The 26,385-nt window shown below is 38.1% G+C and overlaps 1 protein-coding gene across 1 annotated transcript in view; it reads right to left on the reverse strand.

The window, feature by feature from the left end:
• Window positions 1-26,385, reverse strand: part of plxnb2a.1 (plexin b2a, tandem duplicate 1) — a 161,651-nt gene that overhangs the window by 32,675 nt on the left and 102,591 nt on the right. The window contains 14 exon segments of the mRNA XM_054625014.1: window positions 348-386; window positions 389-442; window positions 531-632; window positions 989-1,100; window positions 1,201-1,312; window positions 2,239-2,407; window positions 6,608-6,734; window positions 7,990-8,090; window positions 9,474-9,608; window positions 10,440-10,619; window positions 10,721-10,866; window positions 11,522-11,645; window positions 11,904-12,230; window positions 14,430-14,947. Coding sequence (XP_054480989.1) covers window positions 348-386; window positions 389-442; window positions 531-632; window positions 989-1,100; window positions 1,201-1,312; window positions 2,239-2,407; window positions 6,608-6,734; window positions 7,990-8,090; window positions 9,474-9,608; window positions 10,440-10,619; window positions 10,721-10,866; window positions 11,522-11,645; window positions 11,904-12,230; window positions 14,430-14,942 — 2,241 coding nt within the window. The 5' untranslated portion in view covers window positions 14,943-14,947.

Here is a 26,385-nt window from a genome sequence, read left to right on the forward strand (position 1 = left end):
CTCATTGACATATCTAAATATACAATTTCAAAAAACGTGTAATACGAAAAATAATTGCCTTAATGTAAGTAATTAACTGTGGATGTTTCACCGTGATATTTATGAGTTAATTTTTTCATAATAATCACTGGATGAGTGTCTTATCCTTCAAACTTTCCTCTCAGTTAGTCCTGATTTTAGATTGTAGTTATTTATATTTTGCTTAAAAACATCTGTAAACTCTGATGCCAATGTTGAACGGACCGTTTTCGCATTAAAAAGGATGAATGAAAGAATACTGTAGTAATTGGCCAACATTTTTTAACATCTCACTCTATATTTAAGTGCTATTGTTCCTCCATACTGACCTCATAACCGTTGAATTTGAACTTTGACCCCTCCCCTTTATCACCGTCATCTCCGTGTCCTTCATCAGCTCAGTCCCGATAGAAAACCCCTGACCCTGGAGACGGAGAGGGACATTATTTACTAAAAAAAACCCAAAGTAGATGATGATAAAGAAGCAGTTTGTTGTTCAGGTCTCATCTCACCATGTAGTAGTTCAGGTTTCTTCCCTGGAAGCTGATGGGGATCTGAAAGCCCACGGGGATTAACAGCGGCTCCGGAGACTCAAACTGAGGACAACTGTCAGCCTTCATCACAGGAGGACACGCAGAAGAAGAAATATTACAAATTTAACACAAAATAATAACTAACTGACACGTGTTAGCATCATAACATCTCACAACAATCGCCTTTTTCTTTTGTACTAATAAAATGACCATGGAAAACTTTTATAACGTCTGATCTACTTTTTTTTAATTCTATGCTCTTTAATAATGAATAATCTGTTTTAAAAGGCTCGTTGTTGTTGATCCACTTAACTGAACTTGATAACACTTTTAAAAAGGAACAGAGACGATACGTCAAAAAAACAAATACAGAAGACACACACACACACACACACACACACACACACACACACACACACACACACACACACACCTACCTTTTGTGGTTTAACTATGTGTTCTCCACCAACAGCATCGGTGTTGTCACTGCAGCTGTGTTCCTGAGCGTTCCACTGACAGCCCCATTCACTGGTCACACACGCTATACACCTGAAAACACACAAATGCACCACACACTTACATTCACACACATTTGATTCTAATGGTTGTGTGTGTGTGTGTGTGTGTGTGTGTGTGTCGTCTGTCTTACGGTGTGTTTTGGTTCTTCCTGACTGTAGCAGCACAGTTGTAGAAGTGATACTCTCCGGACGTCACTTTGATTTTGTGGTTCACCAGAACCCTGACTGGAACGGACACGTAGTCTGAAAAAAAACACACACACACACACACACACACACACACACACACACACACACACACACACACACACACACACACACACACACACACACACACACACACACACACACACACACACACACACACACACACATATATATTTAAAGGCAAAGTTCAACGTTTGGGAAACACCAAATTTGCATTAATGATAAGAGATACATGAGAAAATGTATTCAACTCTGTTATTTTTATTTAAATATAGAGCTAGAGCCGGTTAGCTTAGCTTAGCATAAATACTGGAAACAGGGGGAAACTGCTAGCCTGGCTCTGTGCAAAAGTAATGAAATCTGTAACCAGACTTTAATCTAAGATAAGCTAAACTAAGCAAATCATATCAACTTTTTTCTTTTACTCTAGGAAAGAAAATAAAAAGTTTACAGTACTTCCCACAGTGTTTCATGATTTCTTTAAGAGTCAACGTTTTTGCTTTTTTATGCATTCAAACACCATAAAATACAATAAGTTTAAATAAAACAGATATTAATTTTTCCAGCTTCAATAGAACAGAGATTACAGTGAAAAGAGCTTTTTAATAGACCTATTTTGCAGCTAAATTATCAGATTTCTAAATAATTCTTTGAGCAAAAATAACAGATGAGCCTTGTTTTCCAATCTTACTAAAGGAAAGGTAAGTAAATTCAACAGCAACGCAGTTCAAAGTGATTTAGGTAAAACTTTTAACATTCAAAGATATAAAAGTAATTCAAGTTTAAAGCTCGACTTGAAATAACAGATTTGTAAAAGAAAAATCAGTTTTTGCTGAGATTAGAACACCAGATCAGTTTTGAATTTTGAAAGTTTTATGTTAAATAAATCATTTGTCACACAGGACGCCTGGGAGAAATATGTGGATATATATGTGCACATATTTAAAGAAGCTGCTTCCTACCCTGCTGGTCTGGGGTTGGTGGGATCTCCACGGGGTCCGGCAGCGAACAGGTGACCTGCACCCGACCGTCAGTGATGTGCATCGCCGCCTCGCTGTTGAAGGAGCCGAACACACACTGCAGACGATCAGAACTCCTCAGCGCGGGGAGGGACGGTATGTTGATATCCACCTGAAAGGAGGAAGATGGGATCAAAAAAGAAGATGTGTGTGAGTTAATGTGAGACAGAAAAAGTGTCCTTATAATCATAAACAAAATCCAAAACCAAAGATGATTTATCCTTCTAACAGGTATATGTTTGTGCCGCCAACATCACCTCCATACTACTTTATATCACTCTATATGCAACCTCCTAGGGTCGTACCAATATATATTAGATAGTTTATGGAAATTCATCAGTTTATGGAATATAAAATAGATGGGAATATATATATTTTTGGCTACTTTTGTCCAATCAATTAAATACTTGACAATGTACTTCATCACAGTGATGCAAATATCCTGTAAATCCAATATTGCTACAAAGCAGTCCTACTTATTGAATATTCAACACTGCACATGATGACCTAAAACCACCATAAAAATGACACAACAAAGTTATTAATCAAACTGCATCTCGTTGGCTTCAGCTCAATGAAGACTGTGAGGTGCGGTTGAAGGCTCCAAAAGCCAGTAAGAGGACCTTTAATATTAGATTATTAATGTTATTAATCATTTAAAATGTTACTGCATTAATTACAATGATCTAATAGTAGCTTATGATAGATCAACATCTTGAAAAAGGTCCTTATAATACATAAATAATTGAACTTAAGTAATATTTTGAATGAAGGAGTTTCCTGTTAACAAAGTATTTTATTTCTTATTTTTGTTTATAACATTTATTGGAGTAATATAACCTGAATAAGGTATAAGAGAGAGTATGTGTGTGTGTGTGTGTGTGTGTGTGTGTGTGTGTGTGTGTGTGTGTGTGTGTGTGTGTGTGTGTGTGTGTGTGTGTGTGTGTGTGATAATGAGCAACGAGATGAACGAGATGAACAAAGAGATTTAAGTGAGGGAGAAAAAGTTAGAATCCAAATGTCTGACCATAAATTGTGAATAAATAAGTCTGACTGTGTGTGTGTGTGTGTGTGTGTGTGTGTGTGTGTGTGTGTGTGTGTGTGTGTGTGTGTGTGTGTGTGTGTGTGTGTGTGTGTGTGTGTGTGTGTTTGTGTGAGAGGCAATTACTATTCGACTGTGCTGTTCAGACATCAGCTCCTCATTAGTCCTCACTGACCTCAACCAGTTTAATTTCGTCGCTAAAGTTTTAATTTCAAACTTTTTGATCTTGGGTAACGGAGAGAAGCCTCTATATGAATTCACTGGAGACTTTTCTCCTTTTCCTTTTTTTTTTTAAGAATGTAAAGCTGCAGGAAGCAAAAAGTTTTCTTCTAAACTGAAATCAGACTATTATCAGATTAAAAATCACAAATTTAGGGGGCTGAAAACACAGACGATGGTCCCAAACTCCCTGATTAAGATGCAGCAGATGCATCTATCTGGGCCCAGAAGAGAGTCTCTGTTTGCGGAGGTCAAAGCGAGAGAGTCGCCTTCCAGTCATAAAATATATACAACTCTCAATGGATTTAAACAAAATGAAGTTTAAATTAAAACAATCAGGACGTTTAGTGTTGGAGTTGATTCATTTGTGCCTTGAGTCACAAACTTGAGATTTAACAGGACAGAAAATGTACTCCCTAAATGCAATTTACACTCGCAGGCTTGCCTTGCACAGAAACCTTGAGTTATAAAATAATGTATTATGAAATAATATACAAATAGTTTGCAAAAGCAAATACATGTTGCTGCTTTGAATATTTTAATGAAATATAATTAAATTAATTAAAGTTATAGAAAGATGATGATGTGGATTAAAATGTCCATTGTGTCCAATTTTTCCATTATATTTTTTTTAAAATACTGCATCATCATTCATTTATTACATTAATAATGTTGTTACTGGGTTCATATGCCATAATTCTATTTTATTTTTATATTTTTTATGGTCGTCGGTGTCATATAATCATAAGAACTTTAATTTAAGTAGTGCAACTTTTCCAAAATCTAACTAAAACTAACGTCTTTCTCTGACTCAAAGTGTTAAAGTACACACAGCTCTTCATCCAGATCTCTTCCCTTCGTCTTCTAACCTTTAAATTAAGAAATCATACTTCATTGATTGGAACAAAAGTGGCCAAAGAACAAACCGGTAATGAAGAAAGAAAGAAGAAAGTTTGTCACTACGAGCGACACCTTTCACCTGACACTTGATCCATCGTTAATGTAAATATATTGATTAGTGCAGCTTTAAAGTACAAAGTTTGAACCAATTACAAAAAATGATGACGGAATTATGCAGTAAGAATCTTCTGATATCTATTATTATTATTATTTTGAACCTTCAGGCTCAATTAAAAAAAAGACATTTCATTATCAGGTTTTCTCAATTAAAGAAAAAAAATATAGATATTGTTGTACAAAAAGAATTGTGACCTGGACGATGTTTGGCTTTATATTTAAAGAGGACTTGAAACTTAATATTTATTCTAAAGTATCAAGACAAACATAAAACTACACACAAAGTATTCACAGTTGTACCTACGGCCATTTGCATAACGTTTATTATAACCTGACCTGATTATAATTAACGCGCAGCCATAATGTTGTTCCGTTATGTTTATCATGTCTGATGAGGACGACTGTGACTGTATTTTTTATTGTGACTGCTGAAGCTCTTTTAAGCAATAATTCTAAACTATATAATGAATGAGTTTTGTTTGTACACATGCTGAATATCTCAGATCAGTAAAGTTATCGTAGGAGCAGAGAGGATGATGGGAGAAAAGGTCAGTCTGCTGCCGAACGTCTTGGAGGACGACGCATCTTTCTGGCAAATCAGCTCTTTGATCAATTCCTCATTAATACAGAAAGTTCAGCCGTCGGGTTCAGACGGAGCGATGCAGCACGCCGTCCTCTGATGGTGTTCTGACAGCGTTTTGATTGTACAGTGTTACAGAAATCCATTTGCTCAACATTACTTTTATGCTGTTGGCTAAGACCGTTTTTATCTCTTAGAAATGGTAAAAATAGTTTTAATCTTCTTTTAATGGAGTGAATATTATTAAATTATTAATTCCTTTAAGGGTTGATAGCTTTTTAAAGGTCACATGACCTCATGACTACATCTAATAAGCGATAGCGAAACTGTGCTTTTTCCCAGATCAATCAAATGGACCCATTTGTGTCTTTTCAAAATAAACTTCTGTGTGCACATGAAACGCCCAGTTTACTTTGTTACATGCATACAGTGTTCTTTCAAAAAAAGATTCTGTGTTTAAAGGACACGTACAATTTCAGTTTGTGTCATGCATAGTGTCTTTTCAAAATAAACTTCAGAGTTTACAGGAAACGTACAGTTTCCAGTCGTTAAACACATACAGGGTCTTTTCATAATAAACTTCCGTGTTCACGAGAAATCTGCAGTTTCAGCTCATTACATGCAAAGTTTGATTTCAAAATAAACTTCTTTGTTCACAGGAAAGTACAGCTTCAGTTGGTTAAATGAATACGGTGTCTTTTCAAAATAAAGTACTATGCTCACAGGAAACGTACAGATTATGCTTATTCATTTCAAAATAAAATTCTGTGTTTACAGAAAACGTAAAGTTTCCGTTTGTTAAACGCATATAGAGTATCTTTTCAAAATAAGCCACCTACTGAATACTACTATTTTATACTTTAAGACTCTTTCTAACGTGTATATTTTCAGATAGTTTTTAATGTGTGTGAATAAATTGTCTGTGGATTTCTGTTTGCAGACTCGCTTGCCTCGAATAAAGTTAATCCAGAAGATTGATTGTTCAATCATGGCTAAAGAACCTTAAGGAAGTTGAAGAAGCGTTCATGGGGCTGTATTAAAAGATAAACTCTGTATATAAGAAGTTTGGAGGATGATGTCTTATTTTAACTTTAATCTCTAAAACCAAAAACACAAGAGAATAAATGTAAGAAACGGATCAAACAGAGTGCTTCTCTGCTCTAGCATGAACTGCAAGCATGTTGTTGTTTTTGAGCGATGTTGCTCATGTGTGATTCACCGAAATAAGGTTTCATCAGCAGTTTCTGGGTGTGACAAAATTCCTATGGGGGAACATTGTTTCACTTTATGAGCTGAATCAGCATTACTTGTTTTTTCCAACACAAACTGTCAGCGCAAACAGTCGGATTATATGCAATACCCATCTGGCTCATACCCAAAGAATTGCAAATCATAAAGTGAATTTCACTGAAGAATACATGTTCATTCACATCCTCTGCATCACTCTCTCCTACCTGCTGCGTCTTCTTGCAGCTCAGGTTCGGCGGGTCGAAGGACTGGATCTGAACACACGTCTGATTGGGCGACCAAAGCCAGATCTTGTCCTCCTGCCACCGGTCGCACTCCATCTTCCTGGTGCACCTGAGGGTCGAGCAGATAACGATCAAGTTAACCAACGATTCAATCTCAAGTCAAAGGTTTTACAAGATTTGAGCTTAAAATAGAAATACTTTCACACACGAATTTTATTAAAAAGCTGGAGAAGTGATACTGAAAGCATTATCCTGTCATAGTGTTACCTTCGTATAATTAATCACAGAGATAACACTAATATAAATTGATTTCAACATGAAATTTGTGGTGTGACGACGCTATAAGGGACAGAGGGTATAACAAGCTGAGGCAAATTGGTTTTACCATTTGTGTTTGAATCAATTCTATTTTTACTGTGTCTTTTCAAAATAAACTTCCTCGTCCACAGGAAAAATACAATTAAAGCTTGTTAAATGCATAGTGTCTTTTCAAAATAAACTTCCGGGTTCACAGGGAAAATACAGTGTGAGCTTGTTCGACGCATTGTGTATATTTAAAATAAACTTCTACAACATACAACTTTCCGATTGTTACATGTAAACAGTCTCTTTTCAAAATACAGTTTCTTACAAAACAAAAGTACTTCGTAAAGTTTAGGAAAAGGTCGTGGTTTGGGTTAAAATAGGTACGTTAGTTACATAACTGGCATTACTAAAGTTCATAAATTACCAAACAAAACAAATGTAAAATAAGTCAATGTTGACTTGGTTTTACACCGGACACGAACAGTGTTCACCTATGTGAAAGTCTGTGTTTGTATAACAAAAGATGAGACTTGTGCAATGACACGGATTAGCTTTTAACATTTGGATTTGGATTTTTTTATTATTTTATTTAATTGTTATTTTAGTTTTACATATTTATTTATTTTATATGACGGCATAATACGGCCATTGCAGGTTAGGGAGGGGAGGGCGATAATATTCCTTGAAAAAAAAAAAAATACTTGAAACATACTTGATATTCTCTGAGATTATAAAGGTATAAATTTGCAGGCGGCCGAAAAAATAAAATAATGTGGCGGCCGAGTTCAAAATATATAAATTATATTAGTATTTATTTCTGCTTCATATACGTCATTATTTACTCCTGTTTCCATTTTAGGTTCTTATCGACCAACTTTTGCATATTTTTCATGTGATAAAACAGTGCAGTTTATTTACGCAAATAGAAAATGTGCGTAGAAACAAGTCGATGGAAACACACTTAATGCTTGTTGAAACCTTTTCCACACACACAACACACACACACACACACACACACACACACACACACACACACACACACACACACAGTGACTCACTTTCCCTCCAGGACACACCAGCCACAGTACGGATCCTTCATGGAGACGCAGGAGTGGCAGTCCGTCTTCAGGTGGCAGGCCTGGACTGGAACCATGGTGACCTGCAAACACATGACGGGCTTTAATTGTGAAGGAGCCGTAAATATGAACAACATCCAGTAGCTTAAGGGCAAAATGTTAAACGTAGATGAGGACAAAACAAAAATGAAACTCAAAAGGGAAAAAAAATTCTAAACAAAATTTAAAAATGTCTCTTTTCAACCGTTTTTGGACTATATTTTTTTACATTTTGGCAAATTAGCCGTTAAAAATATGCGGAATTTGCCCTTAATTGCTCCTGTTTGCAGTGAACCCATGGACCAACAGGCAACGATCACTGAATTACTTTAATATTGAAGAAACTTTAAAATGTGGTGATTCCCAGGTAGGTTCTGCAGCCTCATTTTTGCTGTGAGTTTAAAGTGGATTTATGGACTTTCTTTCTCGATGGACATCAGAAATAATGATATCAGCTGGAAGCGTAAGTCACACTGACTTATATGAATATATCTTTCATGTCTTTGTGTTAAGTTTTGACAGAGTTATGACTCCTAGAAGTGAGATTGTCACTTCAATTTCACTAGTCTGACACTACAAAGGAGACTTATGTTTTAAATATGATTATTCCTGTGTGGCTTTTTCTTTTTAAAGAGAGAATTCCTGGAGAAAATAATAGGTGATGGATACATTTTGGAACTTTTTTGTTTGTTTTTTTGGATTATGATGTGTTATATGTAAGCATATAAGAGTTGTATATAGCTTTACACAGTGTTATTTCAAAGCTGATCTTATAGTATAGTATTCGTGATCTTCCTTTCATATTTTCTTGTAAAGGGAAGGTCTTGGATGGATGTTATTTTACTAGAGGACTTCTTCAAACCAGCTGTGGAAATAATTTAAATCCCTGACAAGGAGAAGCGGCTGATCTAATACATTTAAATGAGCAGATGGAGCAAAAGCCCGAGTGTCGTCACTTGACTTGATGAAGGTGAGCTGCCCTCTTGAAGTGCATTTCTAATTAATTCATTTCTAAATCAATAACATCAATTTCACTTTCGGCGTGGCGGCGGAGAATGATGGCGACCGAAAAAAGATGAAAGGACAAAGGGGAGAGAGAGAGAGAGACAGATGAAGAGCAGAAACGCAGAGTGGGAAAACAAAGAGAGCGAGTGAATAAATCAATGGCTGACTTCTGTGTGGTAATGTAGACGGATGTATAATGTAGACGGATGTATTGGTGCGACTCGAAAAGAATGAATTAATGATCAAATAAGACGGAGAGAATAAATGAAAAGCTCATTAAGTCGGGTGAAACGAGAAAAAAAAGTAGAGGTGAGCCCATGACCTTCTGTATGTGTCGACACGTAAAAGGTGTTAGGTGGATGGAAGGTGAGAGAAATGGATTTGTTAAAAAAGCATGATCAATGTGTGTGAGTGAGTGTGACCTTTTTCTCCGTGGTGATGTACAGGTGTTCGTGTTTGGAATCGAACAGCAGGTTCTTGTTGACCTTGTCTCCAATGATGTCGCCCTGCACTCGCCCGTACACCTCAGACTGGGCCGACAGATGCACCTTCAGCACCTGCAGAAAACACAAAAACTGCATTAACACGCTTTTAAAATTCAGACCCCCCATGATGTGGCCTCGGTTTCCCCCCTTTGAAATCAATAAATTCTGCTTTTTCGGTACAAAATATCACACTACAGAATAAGAATATGGTTCAGTTTCTAAAATATGCAAGAGTTTCCCCCCCAGAATTATGCTAAGCACATGAATGTGATTTAGTAAAATCATTTGTAACAGTATGTGTTGTAATGTGAGAAACATGCTGGGCAAAATGATGTGTATTGATCATGCAAAAATTCCATAGTGAAGCTTTAAACTAAATGCCTTATCAAACATCATATAAAGCTTTAATTGGGAAGTGTCCTGTAAAACCATGTTATATTGTATTTGTTTAAAAGGAAACTGGAGACAATTATATGATTTTGCAATCAATAAATTCAGCTTTTTCAGTACGAAATATGGCATTACGCCGAAGACATAAGAATAAGGTATAGTTTCTAAAATATGAAAGATTTTCCAAAATTTGTAGCCTAAACACATAAATGATGATCCAATTATGATCCAATATTTGAGTTTTTTTAATCAGAAAATGAACAAGCTCCATTAATTTATTTTTACCCACAATGGCTCTTATACGCTGTCGTAAAAAAACAAAACCTTAAGCAGCATCAGAAAACATTAATTTCTCAATAATTTAGATTCAATTTTTTACCCATCTGGTCTCAGGAAATTGTATGTTTTTCGTATATACTATAATTACAAATGTAAAGTTAAAAACAGGTGACAAACAAGAAGAAAACAAATGACAGCAGAGAATGAAAAAGGAACATAAAAGTCAGTCCTTACCTCTCCGGTGGCGGTGCCCAGGAACGCCACCGCGTGGCCCATTTCAATGGTCACGGCCACAGCGGTCATGTGACCCTTACGGGCCAATGAGGGATCAGATGTTAAGGCGAACTCGGCCTTGCTGGCCAATGGGGAGGGCAGGAACTCTTCTCCACACTTGAATCGGCTGGCCATGTCCTTCTGATGGAGCAGAAGTGAAATCATTGATGTTGAGATAGAAATATTGCTCATTGTGAATTGTTTTAGTCTCCATCTCAGACAAACAGACAGGTTTTTCCTACTTTATCACTGATGCTGCACAGCTCCTCAGACTTGGAGGAGTAAGGCGAGTAGACGGCAGCCTTCTCGTTAATGATGCCGTTGTTGCTGTAACAGGCTCCTATTATCTCCACCAGCCTCTTATTAATAGAGTGAAGAGGGTACATGCCTACAAACAGGAGCAAAAACACAGTTTGTAACTGCTCAGTTTCCTCTGATAATAAATGTCACATCTGAGTCTGAGTTTTTCTGGTAAACAAAACAATCTAAATGTCAGAGTCCCAGAGAATCCTTTTTTTTTTTTTTTTTTACAGCTTTATTTTGATAAAAGAAAATGTGATTGTTTTGAAACATGGTAACCACCAAAAAAGTGGGATTACTAGAGATTTGTATTAGGAAGAATCATGCTGAATTTAAGGAGATTTATAACTTATACTGTAGGTGAAATATGGAAGAGCCACTCAGAATTACTAGTGATGAAACTACAGCAAATTATGGTAAAATAAGCCTTAAAAATGGGTGATAATGGAAAAAAAAATAATTCCAAATATGGCAACCAAATGTGGCTTAAAAATGGGTGATAATGGAAAAAAAATTGGTGACTCATCCAAATATGTTATTTTGAAAAAACCAACATGGTTAAGTGTTTTATAAACGGCCACATGGTGGCGCTAGTATGTCTCAATCTTTCCTGATGACTAATCACTTTCTGCCTAATTTCACTGAATTTCACTGACATTCTTTTGGAGACTCTGCCAACAAACTGACAAACATCAGGCAACATAAAGAATCAGGAACATCTGCATAATTAAGACGACACCTACACATGGCTGAAATAGTTGGGTCTTCATCAGAAGTGAAGGTGACAAACAGCACCTTGTCGTTGGCTGAAACTGAATCGTTCATAGTCTGAGCCAATACTTCCCCTGGTGTTGCTACATAGGCAGCCTAGGAGATAAAAGAGCTGAATGTTAGATATTCACACAAAAATAATTATGAGGGGGGAGACCCCATATATCGAAGGTTCAGGAGCATTTTCAATCCAATTTATAACGTTTTTCAGGGGTCAAAGCTGAGGCGCTCTCAAAAAGACAAACTCGTTTAAATGTAAAATGTCCAAATGTGTTTTTTTTCCGTGTCACTGCTGCCCTTTCCATAAAAATGCTGACAGCGTATCCAAAGGCTTGCAGAAGGCGTCATCATTACCTGCACTTTGTTGTACTTGTTGGAGCGGCTACAGTTGAGCTGCAGCTCGGTGTAGGAGTAGTAACCCTTGTCGTCCTCGCACATCCTGGAGACGAAGGTGTAGTTCTTGTTGTCCTGAACGCCCAGCGTCCGCGAGAACAGGAAGTACACAAAGCCGCCGTCCTTGAAGGCGAAGCGGAAATCGTGGAGGTAGCGCAGGACGAAGGGGTTGGCCTGCACCGCCGAGGCCTCGATGATGCTGTCGAACACCACCCAATCACCGTAGTCCTGGAGGATGCGAGTGGAGATGAGCTTGGTGCTGTCGTGGCTGCCGTATCCTTTACCAACCTGTGGCGGAAAATACAATGAGCTGTGAGTGTGTGTTCTTGTAGACTCAAACTTTGTACAGTTTATTAACTACTGTGCTGAGTAAAGTGAAGTTCTAGATCTCCAAAGCCTAAGTGTTTCAAGTGGGCCGCTACTAACATTTCATCTTTCATCTGAACATTTAAAAATTAAATGTTCAGATGAAAGCTTTGTGTAATAACATAATTATTTAATTGGAGCATTTTTAGTCTTTATGTTTTTGGGGCATTATTGAGGCCTATTGTAACAATAATGGTTCCAAAATGATGTATAATTGTTTATTTTTTAGTCAGAATCACTCAAATGTTTCTTTTGGTGACGACATCTAAACCCAGTATCACCTAGTCATTCTTTCATTAACTTTAGAAATTCAGATATTATTTTCCAATTCAAGCACTGCCAACGCCTCAGTGTTCTCAAACCCACAAGTCCTTGTTTCCATATCTGTTTTTCTTCATGTGTTTAAATCCCAGTTGTAGATCTGAGACCAGAGACTTGGCTTTGACTCCAGTTGCCAAATTCTTGACTTGTCCCTGAAGATTTCATTTGACTTCAGAGCGGAAATATTAAGCCTCAAGTAAAACTTTAGACGCATGTCTCAGAAATTGAACCAGAATGCCAGAACAATAACACTGTCACATTTAATCATGAGGGCTTTGTCTCAGTTTTGTTCTCAAGCAAATGCTATTTCAACCTCACGGTCAACATTCAGAGCTGAAAGACTTCATCTTGTCGTTCAGTTTGCTTGTTACAACTTGTCAGGTAGCCTCAAGGACTTGCACTGATTGATATCAATAACAATCAGATCAAGGGACTAGATTGTGAAGAAACTGGAGCATTACGAAACTTCTCGTAGGTATGCCGCATTCTTTTAAAGAGGTGTGATTGGTTGGTCCCAAACAAAACAATGAAAACGCACTTGTAGTAATAATGGCCATTGAATAGACGGTGACATCAATGGGCCATGTCATAAAATTTAGTCTCTATACAGACATGGTGTAGTTATGAAAACTATTAACAAAATGAACATACATAACTCTGTGGAATACATTGTAAGCCATACTTTAAAAGCAGTCCAACTTGCACAGTATTCTACTCCCATGCCGTTAGGTGTTGTATTTATTTGCTTTGCAATTAACTTTAGTACTTAATCTATTTGATATTAACGGCTTTTATTAGTTTCTGTGATTGCTGGCCAGTCTGTGTAAGTAGAGCTGTTGGTCGGCACGTAAATCCAGCGAACACTGCTGCATTTTGCCAAATATCTTAGTGTTGACATCACTTTCATTTATGGCGTTTTAAAGTTATTGCGTTGGGTGGGATATGTGATCTATTTGTAAAGCGATTGAGGACAAACATTTTCCCTGAACGATCTAATCTGTCACATTTTCATTAACACACTGTTCTTTAGCGTTTGCAGAATGTTCCTGCTGCCTCTTTGTCTTTACACCATCTTTCTCCTCTGCTTCGGAAACTCTTAAGCCTCTTAAAAGTCCTCCTCCTTACAAACTACAACTCCTAACAGTGTTTCACCTCAGGAGCTCTCTTAAGGGCTAAGACGCTTTGTGAATAACTTTTATCCTTTCCAGGAATTTGGAGGGGAAATTCTTAGAAAACATCATAATTCTAAGGATTTCTTCGAATTCAGTCACTATAGGAGCTGTAGGAAGCTTTTTTTTGTTGCTAAAATGCCGCTAAAAGGTCCCTGAAGGATCCTGGCTGGTTCCAAGACCCTGGCCTCCTCTCTTATACCTCTGCCTCTCACAAACAGAGAGCTGTAGAAGGTTAAACCTTTACATATCATCTGATTTTATTGGAAACGCCATCAAAAGCTTCAACATGCACGCTTTGAAGGGAAAAGGGGGAAACATAACATCTTGTAAGAGACTTCTCTGATACTGTGTGAAGAAATAAAAAAACAACCAAACATTTCAAGATAACTGAGAAGACTGCTCATTTCCCATATGGCTGCCAATTTAATTCTTCCATTCTCGACAAATTGCAATTTAATTGTGTTTGCTCGCACAATATCACAGATGGAGGTGATGATTTTTCTTTATTCACCGCTGAGCCGCTAGGACTAACACATATGTGTGAGTGTGTGTGTGTGTGTGTGTGTGTGTGTGTGTGTGTGTGTGTGTGTGTGTGTGTGTGTGTGTGTGTGTGTGTTTGACTCCTCACCAGGAAGACGGTGAAGTTGGCTCCGTCCTTGGTGAAGTAGGACATCACTCCCACCACGGAGACGCTCTCCTCGGCGCTCGCCACGTACGACTTCTCCCCTTTGGTGTCGCTGAAGTACAGCAGCTGATCCACGTTGCTCAGGTTCCTCAGCGAGCAGATGCCCCTGTAGACGCTGCCGCAGACCACCAGCACGTCCTTGGCCTCCTGGACCAGCAGCAGCTTGTTGTGGTTGTCCGTGTCCACGGCCTCCTCGCAGGCGTCCGTGACGGGCGGCGTGCAATGCCGGTTGTCCTTCTTGGGGCCGGTCTCGGTGCGGGACTCGACCTCCAGGTCCTGGTTCAGCTGGTAGAGGTAGTTGACAGCGCCGACGTACAGCCGGCCCGAGCGTGGATCTGTCACCACGTTGTTGATCAGTTTGTTGGAGGAGAACTCTTTGTTTTTACCTTGGGAGGGGATGATGCAAATGGTTGCCAGGGCAACTAGGGCGAACTGCCACGCCCACCACCGCTCCATCGTGTCTGGAGGAAAAACAGAGAAGAGAAAGAAATGTTAAACTTTCGTTGTTTTTTTTGTGAGGAGCACAAGTAGGGCTGCAATTATTATTTTGGCTATTGATTAATCTTAATTTTTTATTCTTTTATTAATTAAATGTCATAAAATTGTGAAAATGCCTGTCGCATATTCAAAATAGTTGTTTTGTCCAATCAACCCCTGAAAGAATAAAAGCAATCCAATAGATTAAGCTCCAGGTCACTTCATCAAAAACAACCTATTTTGAGTTGAAAACGTAACAGACTTAATAGAGAAATGTATTTAATTGATATTTTACATTTACAGTTAAAACCATCCCAAAAAGATGCTAGAATTTAATATCAGTCAAAAATAAGACAGTGAAGCACAGCTATGTTTGGTTTTGGACTGTTGGTTGGACAAAACAAGACATTTTAGGGCTTCACATTGGGCCATTTGGTGGACATTTGTCCATTTTAGACAAAAAAGAATAAACATCAAAAAGTTAGGCAACAAAAGTTTCCAGCAAATATCATCAGATAACAGTACAATCGTACCACAAAAATGCATGTTATAAACTGTAGAAAATACAGAGCAGTCAAACAAATTAATAACATTAAAAACTAGTACCTCAGATGTTAATCAATACTATATGAATCAGTTTATCTACAGTTCAGAGCCCCAAAACTATTTCATGAGGACTGTTTCTGACAATAAACCCACTGACCACGAATTCAGAGACAAAGACACTTCGTGCTCGTCGTCTAAGCAAAGCAGAATTTCTACAGCGCTCATGACATTGTACTTCGGGGTTCAGCACCAACAGCAGCACAAACTCAAGGAGAAACGAATGAAACGCTGAGAGCAAAGAGACGCGGTAATGAGGAGCTTCTCATCAAAACCAAGAACATCCTTTACTGGAGGAAAACGAGAGAGGAGGAGGAGGAGGAGGAGGAGGAGGAGGAGGAGGAGGAGGTGGAGGTAACGGGCTAAAAAGTTTAGAGAGTTGCAGAGCCAGATTAGATTAGCAAAGACAAAAGAGGAAAGTGTGTATGTGTGAAAAGAGAGAGACTGAGTGTAGCAATTAGTTTTCTGACATACTGAGTTTCTCCTTCCATTAGTCTGGATGGGTGTGTTTAATTATAGCTGAGGCCTGTGGCTCTAAAACAAGAGGAACATCACTGCACAAACATTCATGCAGTGATGCAACTATATTTTGGGTTGATTCTCATAAACTTCCTCTCATAATTTAACATCTAAATATTACCGACTGCATCATAAACATTTTTTTAATTAAAGCGGCGTCGTCTCTGCCTTCTGTCTGATAAATCAAAACACTTTAAGTCACTTCATGTTGGTTTATTTACCTGAACAGGCGTTTTTACTGGCCAATCGTTGGCTTTATCTGATGGTTCTGATTGGTGGTCGATCAACTGGCTGCCTCACGCCTCCTCTGTGCTTTTAACTTCCCTCCAAATTGAATTCACTTCATTTCGCTTCATTGCAAAAAGGATTTATTGGTGTGAAAAGACTTATCTCTGGACCCACCTGCTCGGCCAAATTACCTATCCACAGATGTCGAGAGTCAGGTGGTCTTAATGGCTGCATTGCGGAGTTTTAGAAAGTGTTACAGTGGAGAAATACACATAGTTTTGTATACTGTTACTTATTGTTTTACTGCCTGTTTACAATACTACAAATATCAGATATTGTATGTCATATCTTATATATGTTCTATGTTTATATCCACATTATTTAATTTCTGCCCTATTGTATGTCTTACATTCTCATTTTTATTGGCATGATTATTTTCTTTTTAAACACATTTAATGAGCATTATTGGAGTGAGCTTGAGATCGAAGATTTTCCATTTTTTTATATTTTAACTTTGTTTAAAGTCTTTATTTTTTGCAAACAATGTCCCTCGTATGCTGTTGCAAAATATCAGCAAATCTGCAATGAGAATAAAATGTGTTTATAATGCAGCTGAATAATGCAGGTGAACAGCTTTACATTTAAATAAAAGAGAAGAAAAACCCCTCTTGTTTTGATCTCCATGTTGACCCAGTCTTTGTGTCCTCCCTTCACTTCAAGTTTCATCTCCCTCCTCCTCCTTCCCCTCAATATAAAGAGACAGCAGGTACATTCACCTTCTCTCTCAGAGGGCCTGTTATAGATGTGTGCATCTGCCACATCAAAGGAAAACCATCTTTCTCTCTCTCTCTCTCTGCTTTCTTTGCTTTCTTTCATCCTCCTTTAAGCCAGACTGGTGTCATCCCAGGAATAAACTGGGTGTCAAAGGTGTAAAAGGTTTGTGTGTGTTTCTGTTATTCTTCTTTTCTAGGGAGCAACAGTTTGGCTTTAAGATCTTCAGTTTTTTAAGGTGAGGCCATTTTGGTAGATCCATGTTTAGAGTCAGTACTTCAGAACTAATTTGAGGCATTTGCACAAATATAGCAAACAAGATCATCATTGAGGAGATTAGCATCCGTTAATGCATGAATTGGTGCCACCAGGTCAGGCTGGATGCTGTACATAACAAAACAGGAGTTTCCATGGAAGTAAATGATGGAAGGAGTAAACAGACAAACACAGATGTCTGACGTTGCATGGTTTGCAGATTTGGGACTACCTTTGCGGGATGAGTTGTACCGGCGGGATAGACGAGGTTATAGTCTCCAATACGTGTTCAATAATCTGCTGAGTGTTTAAACATATAGATCTAGTGTAACCCTGGTGAATATATGATTGGCACCAACTGTGACCTGCAACTTAAACGAGGAGAGCATCCTGCTGAATTTAAACCTGCATTAACAGGTTTTTTTTTTACATAACAAGCTGGTAACTAAGCACTGACACATTTTAAGATAAAGTGACAAAAGAGTAAGCAAACAGTTATCTATTTCACATGATCATTAATTTAAAGTTGTGTTTGTGTAACCTGTTGAATGTAAGTCCAATATTTACTCTCTTTTAGCTCCGTTTTTGGTCTCCACCACCAAATATCTGGCCCTTTAGCTGCTACATGTTCCACTATGTTCACCAGATAGCCTCTAACTGTGTCTGTCTGCCAAAATATTAATGTTGTGGAACATAAAACAAAACAATGAGCTGAAAGAAACTAAAAGCTCCTGAAGCAAAGTAGGACAGACTATTTTCCATATTAAAAACCCTAACTTCCTGTGAAGACCGAAGTTTATTTTGAAAAAAATATGCACGTAATAAACCTATATTTACACATGTGAATGACTTGTCCAAAATGGGTACATAGAGCGTCATACTTTGAAGCTAGCACTGAATAAGCTGCCATATTTTAAGCATTTGAGTGAGAATGTATTGGTTTCTCCACTCATCTATTCAGTTTTTTCTCTCCCGTCTGTGTGGCGAGAGTTTAAGGTTGACGGTTTGGCATGTTTTGGTTAGGGGTTAACAGAATTTAGGAGTGGGAGTGTGCTTGAATTTAGTATTACAATTGAGTCTGAGTCTGTGCGTGTAAGATTACATTGGCAGCCACCAGCAGGACATATTTGGGAGAAAACCGGAGTTACCAACCACGGCGATAAAATGCTAATGCTGTGATGGAAAAGTGTGTACACACACACACACACACACATATATATATATATATATATATATATATATATATATATATATATATACACACATATATATATGTATATATATATATATATATATATATATATATACACACACACACACACACACACACACAGGAGAGAGAAAAGCAATCTGTGACTCATTAAAATCCCGAGTGCATACTTTGTGAAAGTCTCGCTGACCCCTCTGCTAAAAAGTTTGGAGTGAAACTAAATCCAGGAATGTCTAGTGAAGCTCCAGCCAAGGGAATAAAGCCCGACTGATTTTCTCTCACTGTCTAACCTCTCTGAGATTTTCTCTTTCTAAATTGTCTTTGCAATTCACATTGTCTCCCCCTACCTCTCTCTCTCTCTCTGCCTCCATTTCCCTCTCCTTTCTCTTCCTCTGTCTTTACATCCTCACCCGCGGGAACGAGTTCAAACAAAAAAACGTTTTTTCTGACACTTGAGATCCCCGAGGACGGACCAGATCTGGAACTCCATATATGGTTGTGTCTCTCTGACCGTCTGTCTGTCTGTTAAACCTGTCTGTCTGTCCAGATGTTGGTCTTAGTCTATTATTTTACCCAAAGAAACATTTAGATACATGACAGGTCTTTAAGAGTCTGGTTTCCAGTCTATGTATACAAAAACGTTGCATTATACTTGATTCCAAAGACTAAATATTAAAAAAACGTTATATTTTCTTGTCTACTGAACCTCGACTTTTCCTTCAGTCTGCATGGTGAATGTGGTGTGAGCATAACAATCACACATTTAGACTTAACTGAGTGGATGTCTGCACTGTTTGAATGTCCAATTACATCTGTTTTTTCTTCTATTTTCTTGCTGCAAACTTTGACTTCTTGTTTATTGCTCAAATGTTCTCCCAGTTAGCAAAGCCCCGCTACGCGCCGCCTCATTTTCATTCATGCCCACCACCAGACGTCATTAGCCATTCATGACTTCGGGCCGGAGGAGCATTGAAGCTGATTGGCCGGGCCTGGAGGGGATATGAGTGCTATGATTGGCGGAGCCCAGGGGAAATTGAGTTCTTATTGGTGGTAATGAAGAGGCCTGAAGGAGACCATGGCGAAGACAAAGTAAGCATAAAACTAAAAGAGGATAGCACACACACACACACAGCTGTTATACCTCTATCCATCACAAACACACATTCACAATCTCTGCTACCAGTCCCAGAGTCCATAAAGCATTAAGCACTAATGTAGAGAATAACAAAGAGAGAGGAACCAAATCCAGGTGTCTAAAACAGAGGGAAAAACCATCTAAATTCTAGAAAACATCTTCTTATACTCTATCAAGCAGCCTTCTAGTCTATCAGAATGTTTGACATATTGTTAATGCACATTACAATAATTCATTTTTCTGTATTTATTATAATGGAGTGCTGTCTGGAAGCCACATTGCCACTCAGGACATTAATTAATTAATTAGTTTTCGGTCGACAAATGAATTTCAATATGATATCAAACTGTTAAAGTTGCATATTGAGAAGCTGGAACCAGCTATGTTTTAATTTTTTAATTATCCAATTGTCTATCAATTTTAGTTTCAGCTTTACTAATCTACTCAATTTCCAATGACATAAAACATGCATAAAAGCAGCATATCATAACATTTGTGAAGCTGGATTCAGCAATTGTAATGCATTTTTGCTTTAAAAGAAACAACCTGAATGATTAATTTACTATCAAAACCGTTGTTGATAACATAAAATTACTATTTCAAATCAGTACATAATCAACAACATCATACTGTTTCTCTCGTAAACAATGTTTTAAATCTTTGAATCTGCTTGTTACTTCTTTCAAAATCAAATTAGGAATCGATACAGAGCCACAAATGGAAGAAAAAGACATTTCATTGAAATCCAACTCTGAAATGGGCAGAATAAGAAAAAGGACACCAGGAAGTAATTTGTCTGGAGCTGAGTAAACCTGAGAGGATACATATAATTACACTACTTACCCTGTATTAATCTAAAAGTGCACATTATTACACAGTGACAAAATAAGACCCCCTAATAAGTCGACCTTTGAGAAGAGGATTAGTCTGGTGATAGCAGGTCTGAGTGGCCGGCAGTTATTAAGCAGACTGAGTGCTTTTATGCACACACAATGTATAGTCTGTATAGTACCACTGGGTAACATCTCAGCAGGGCAATGACACAGCCAGCAGAAAAACAAACAAAAGACAGACTGAAAGAGACACAGAGGACCGACTGTGTGGACAAAGATACAAAGAGTAGTAAATACAGGAACTTATTAACCAGTTCACCACTAAACAATACCGACACAACATAAAATAAGCTCTTGTGACCATCTAGATGCCAAAAAAAGACAGCGTAGTACAATGTTTCTCTTATTAGTTTATTTATAAAAGCATTTAGGCATTCAGGGAACACCCTCCATTCAAAACTGTGCTGGTATATTTTTAGACAAGCTAGCAGCGATGGCCATGGTTGCCCCAGGCTAAAGTGTAAACCCCATTTGCTCTTTTTTTTATGTAAACGAAAAAGATTTATCCAGTGGTGATGAATCAATATATTCAGGGTTGTAGTCAAGAAGACCAATTATCAAGTCAAAGTCCACTCCAAGACCAAAAGCGAGTCCAGAGTGAATCAAGACATGTTCAAGACGATAATAGGCAATAGTGCAAAAAAGAATAGTAGGAGAATGGGCATTGAAAGGTTTTTATGGTTGTTTGATTTGTTCAAAAGAAAATGGTGATTGTTGTTCGTTGATATGGTGACAAAACACGTAGGTGGGGCTGTAAAGTGTTGCCGCAGCTCACCGAGCCAGCTTTAGTAAGCTAACTAAAGCTAGCCAGCTGTATGCTAGTTAGCATGCTAACACCATGCTTTAATGCTACACTGGTTACAGAAAATGAGCGGAACAAAGTTGTCACGGTTCAAGATAGCAATGCAAAGCATGAATTGGTTAAATTTACTCTGGCTCTCTATGCCCAACCGTTTGAAAACCATTACAGGTTTTTACAGACAAGTTTAGAAAGAGGTGGAGGGGTGTTTTTTTTTTTTTTTATTCATCATCTTGGTTGAATCCAGCAGTCTGTGCAACTGATCCCGAATCAGCAGCCAGGAATAACTTGACCAAATCTCAATAGCTGATCCCAAGACCAAGTCAAGACAACACATAGTCCAACAAGGCAAGAGAGCGAGACAATCCAGAGTCCAATAAGACCCAAGACCAAGACAATTCCAAATCCAACAAGGAAAGAGACCAAGACAACACTGAGTCCAACAAGGGATGAGAGAAAGACAATTCCAAGTCCAACATGGCAGAGGACAAAGAAAATCCAGAGTCCAACAAGGCCTGAGACCAATACAATTTGGAGTCCAACAAGGCAAGAGACCAAGACAATCCAAAGTCCACGAAGGCATGAGGTCAAGACAATTCCGAGTCCAAAAATGCACCAGACCCAGAAAATTCTGTTTCCAAAAAGGAACGACACCAAAACATGTGCAAGACTTAAAAAAAACTGTTCTCACGACCGAAGCCAGACTCAAGTACAAAAGCCCTGAATTTAGGTAAAAACATAAACCAGACTCAGATCAAACATTACATTTGACTGGTGTCAAGGACTGTTAACTACAACCATTTTACATCTCTGTGGATTTTCAGCTTTAATCACAATGTTCCACACGGCCCGTTGGTTTCCATTAATTTTCAGTGGAAATGTGTCAATGAATCAAATTAGCTGCTTGACAGAAAATGAATTGGCAACTTTGATAAAATGATGAACACTGTTAGTCATTTTTCAACATGAGAATCAACATCTTGGGTAACTAAATATCCTTGGAGTTTGGACTGTTTTCAGGCAGTCAAGCAAACAACTTATGGATCAAAAGAGTAATTGATTCATTTAAAACAGCTTACAGAGAAATTACTTGTTTGAGAAAGCTGCAAACATCTGATTAGTTTTATTTTTGTTTGTGAATGACGTGTGGCAATGCAGTTTAGAATAAGTCTTTGTGATGGTGCATTCAAGGACACCAAAACCGTCAAATGTTGACATTTCCCAGAAGCCTGACTGACGTTTGTAATGTGGTTTAGTTTTTCTCGTTAATTGGATGTTTTTTGAACAAGTTGGGTCTTTGAATGCACCACTGTGCCCACAACTGTGATAAACCACAAAAACATAAGTTTGACAAAAACAAATGCGAGGAAATGTCCCCCTGTGATGGATTACCAATCCGAAGAAAGTGCAAATTTATTTTCACAGCACCCTGAAATAAAGGGAAATCTGCCAACTGCCTGGAAGGAAATCAATCTTCTTAAACAAATATGACTTTACATGAATGCATCGAAAGTTTTCATGCTGAGGTAAAGAGAGAAGTAAAGAGACGGAGACATGATCCCATTTCATGGCGGTAAACTCACGTACTGATTAATTCTGTGTTATGCAAATGTAATTTAGTGGCTGTGTCCTCTGCGTTGGAGTGAGCGATTAACAACCGCTTTCTATCCCGGTACACCTCCCATTAACCTGACAATGACACACACTGATGAGACCGTGTGTGTCCTTGTGTGTTTGTATCATCCCTGCATACCAACACACTCCGTCTCCTGCTTTAATTATCTCTCGTACCTAAGCAGCGTTTCCAGCAACTTCAAAAAAAAAAACAACGCCAATGTTTTGCCTCAGAGTTTCTGCCGAAGCAATTAAAGGATGTTGGTGTCGAACGGCGCGAGGACTCGTTCCGTCAGCGCACCGCTTCCTGTTTGCTGCATTGGGCTCATATGGGGATAACTGTCAGAGCATCCCGACAGCTCACAGTGACTCATTTTTAAGTCTTTAAGATGTCGTGATTGACGTTTTTCTGTCGACTTTACCGACTCCAGATCCTGCTGATGCTGTTCTAGAGGCAGATGGAACATGGAAGAAAAAAAAATCAACTACACATCAAAAACCTGGCAGGTGTTCTGTCGGTGTCTTTAAAAAGGGTAACGGATCAAAAAAAATGCTCCTGTTGGTTTTAGTTGATATGAAAGCGACTCCCCACTGTTTGGATACAGGTACCGTTATGCGACCTGAAGGATAACACACACATTTATTTAAATGCCCTTCTCTGTCTCTGAACAAATAAAGTAAGTAAATAATATGTAAAGCGAGTCTTGAAAAAGGGTCATATATTTCATTCTTTAAAGGCTCAGTCATTTCCTTAAAAGGCATTTTGGGATTACTTTGGTGGGAAAGGTGACAATCTTATTTAATTCCGTGGACAAGTGACTGCAGTCGTCACGTATATTAATTGGCTCCAGCTCCGATCTGCAGTGATGGAATCATTTTCGCGATGCTATGTGACGAGCTTTGCAGCGAATATAATACTTAACAAAATCAACAGGTATTTGGACAAATATCATAATCTGTTAACATGGAAAACATACAATTAATATGCTCTCCGCAAAGCCACAAGACTCCAGTTATTTACCGTCATTTGTCACAAAAATAAACGCGTTTCATTCAAACTTGAAAGAAACAAAATAAAACTGGTCAAAAAAATATGGTTAGTTTTTTCACTGTTACAACAATCATCAACTCTGTTTTGATCAAAATAAACTCTTAATTCACAGAGTTATATGTGGAAAGAAACAGCCGTTATATGCTCTCCTCAAAGCCACAGACTCCGTCGACAGAAACAGAAATTTAAAGTTTGAGAGAGAGACTGAATGAGTGACTGATATAAAAAAAAAGGTAAGAACTGAAACTTTTTTCCTGTTTACAAACCCTGTTTTCAGGCGCGTTTCTGATGTTGAACATGACGAAAAGGTTACAATTCGCCATGTGTCACACACTTTCCTCTACACCTTCACTCACGGTGAATATCAAACAACCTCTAACGCCTCTATATGATTTAAAATATGACTATGTTTGATGGCTGATACAGCTATTTTTCCTCTATCAAAGTCGCCAATGGCAGATTCTGTGCTCATTACCCAAAGTTACCACATTATGAGTTAATTCAAACAACACGCTGATAATTGCCATGTGATGAAAATATCTCATTAATAGCCTAACTTCCTGAATCTTTTTTTGAAGAAATCCTGGAGGTATTTTGGAGAATTGGATTATAAATCAGTCTGAGGGGGAGATTATATGAGGAGAATTAAAAGAAAAAACAATATAAAGTTAAGTGAATCATGTGTTGGTTGGATGAACTGTCTTTCTCTAGATGCTTTAAATGTTTAGAGGTTATTTGTTTCTGTATGTGTGGCTGAACACAGATTTGGATGCATGCAGCCTCCATGACTGTCGAGTCATTATGTCTGGACACAATCCAGCAGATTTACAGCTTCTCCTCACACTCTGATTATTAAAACCGCCGTCTCGTCTACAGAGCGAGAAGAAATCGAGCGAGAACTGAATGCAAAAGCACTTTATTAAGGAACTTGTTTCTCTCCAGACGTATCCGAAAAATAATCAGCACCGACTGACTGAGTCCAATGTGTGTGTTTCTGCTCATGCATGTGAGCCCAACATGTATTATTAAAAAGTTTTCCCGACTTTCCTTTGAACTTCCTGCTGCACGGCTAACCTTTACCCTTATTCATATACATGAACATTAAAGAGGGAGAGCAGGGGAGAGGCAGTCCTCCCAGCTCTCAATTAACAACAGTGCACGAAAAATATATGTGTGTTTGTGTGTGTGTGTGTGTGTGTGTGTGTGAAAGAATAAAGGACGGAAAAGAAAGAAGGAGAAATTGTTCTTTGCAGCCAGAAGACAGAGATATAGCCTTCATTCCTGCTCAGATTAAAGGATTTAGAGCGAGCAGCCTTATTACAGAGCCAGAGAGAGGGGGAGAAAGAGGGAGAGCTCTCCCCTCCCTCTCGCTCTGATTAAAGCACAGATAACTCTCCCTCACAGCCTGAAAGCTGCTGGAAGCCAACTCAACTCAACACACACAGTGACTCATTAAAATCCAGACCAAACAATGGTTCCTCTGAGTTTTCCAGGGATTTTGTTTTATCAGTACTTTAAGAAGTGTGTGTGTGTTGTGTTTTTTTTCATGGACACGCCTGGAAAATGTCAGGCTATCTGCACATTCTTTTAAACATACTTTACCAACCAAATGACCGTTTGTATATCGGTTGACCGTTTGCTAAGTCCCACCCCTCGATCGCAGACTGGCCAATCATAGCGTAGCTTTGTCCAGCTCTGACGAGGGTCCGACAGCTATCAGGCTCTGACTTTGCAGATTTTCTTCATTTATTTGTGTCTTTCTCGATTGTCAGATGATGTGATGGTTTACTTTTACACTGTGATCTGTAGCTTTAGCTTCTATTTTTAGATTTCTAACCTGTTTTCATCCTGATATAACCTTCAAACGCATATTGAAGACCCTTCTGTCTCCTTTTGTTTTTTTACCCAAAATTACCCAATATTTATTCAGGGAGCGCAGTTAGTGACAGAGTGGACTCCATGGTGGTTTCTAGAAAAATACTTTTAGACCACATTTATTGATATAAAATGGCTTGACAAAATAATAGTAAAAACTTGTCATTATAACACAAACATTTGGTTGAATTAACTTCTCTCTAAAATTCTAACTTTCATGGAAGTGGGAATTTAATTTAGTTTGTTAAAAAAATAAAAAGCTACATTTTTATAAAACAAACAAACAGGAAGAAATAGTGCATTTGTTGGGGACTATTTTCAGCAGCGGATTATTCCACATTTGGTGCTCTAGTGAGTATTTGTAGCAGCAGGACGATGTATGAAAGATTGAGCCTAAATAAACTAATGAAACTTGTTGTTTTACTAGACGTTGTTGTACCTTTAAAACATACTCTTGTCATCTGTTCTG

Source organism: Anoplopoma fimbria, chromosome 23 (assembly GCF_027596085.1).
Source record: "Anoplopoma fimbria isolate UVic2021 breed Golden Eagle Sablefish chromosome 23, Afim_UVic_2022, whole genome shotgun sequence".
NCBI classification, from domain to species: domain Eukaryota; kingdom Metazoa; phylum Chordata; class Actinopteri; order Perciformes; family Anoplopomatidae; genus Anoplopoma; species Anoplopoma fimbria.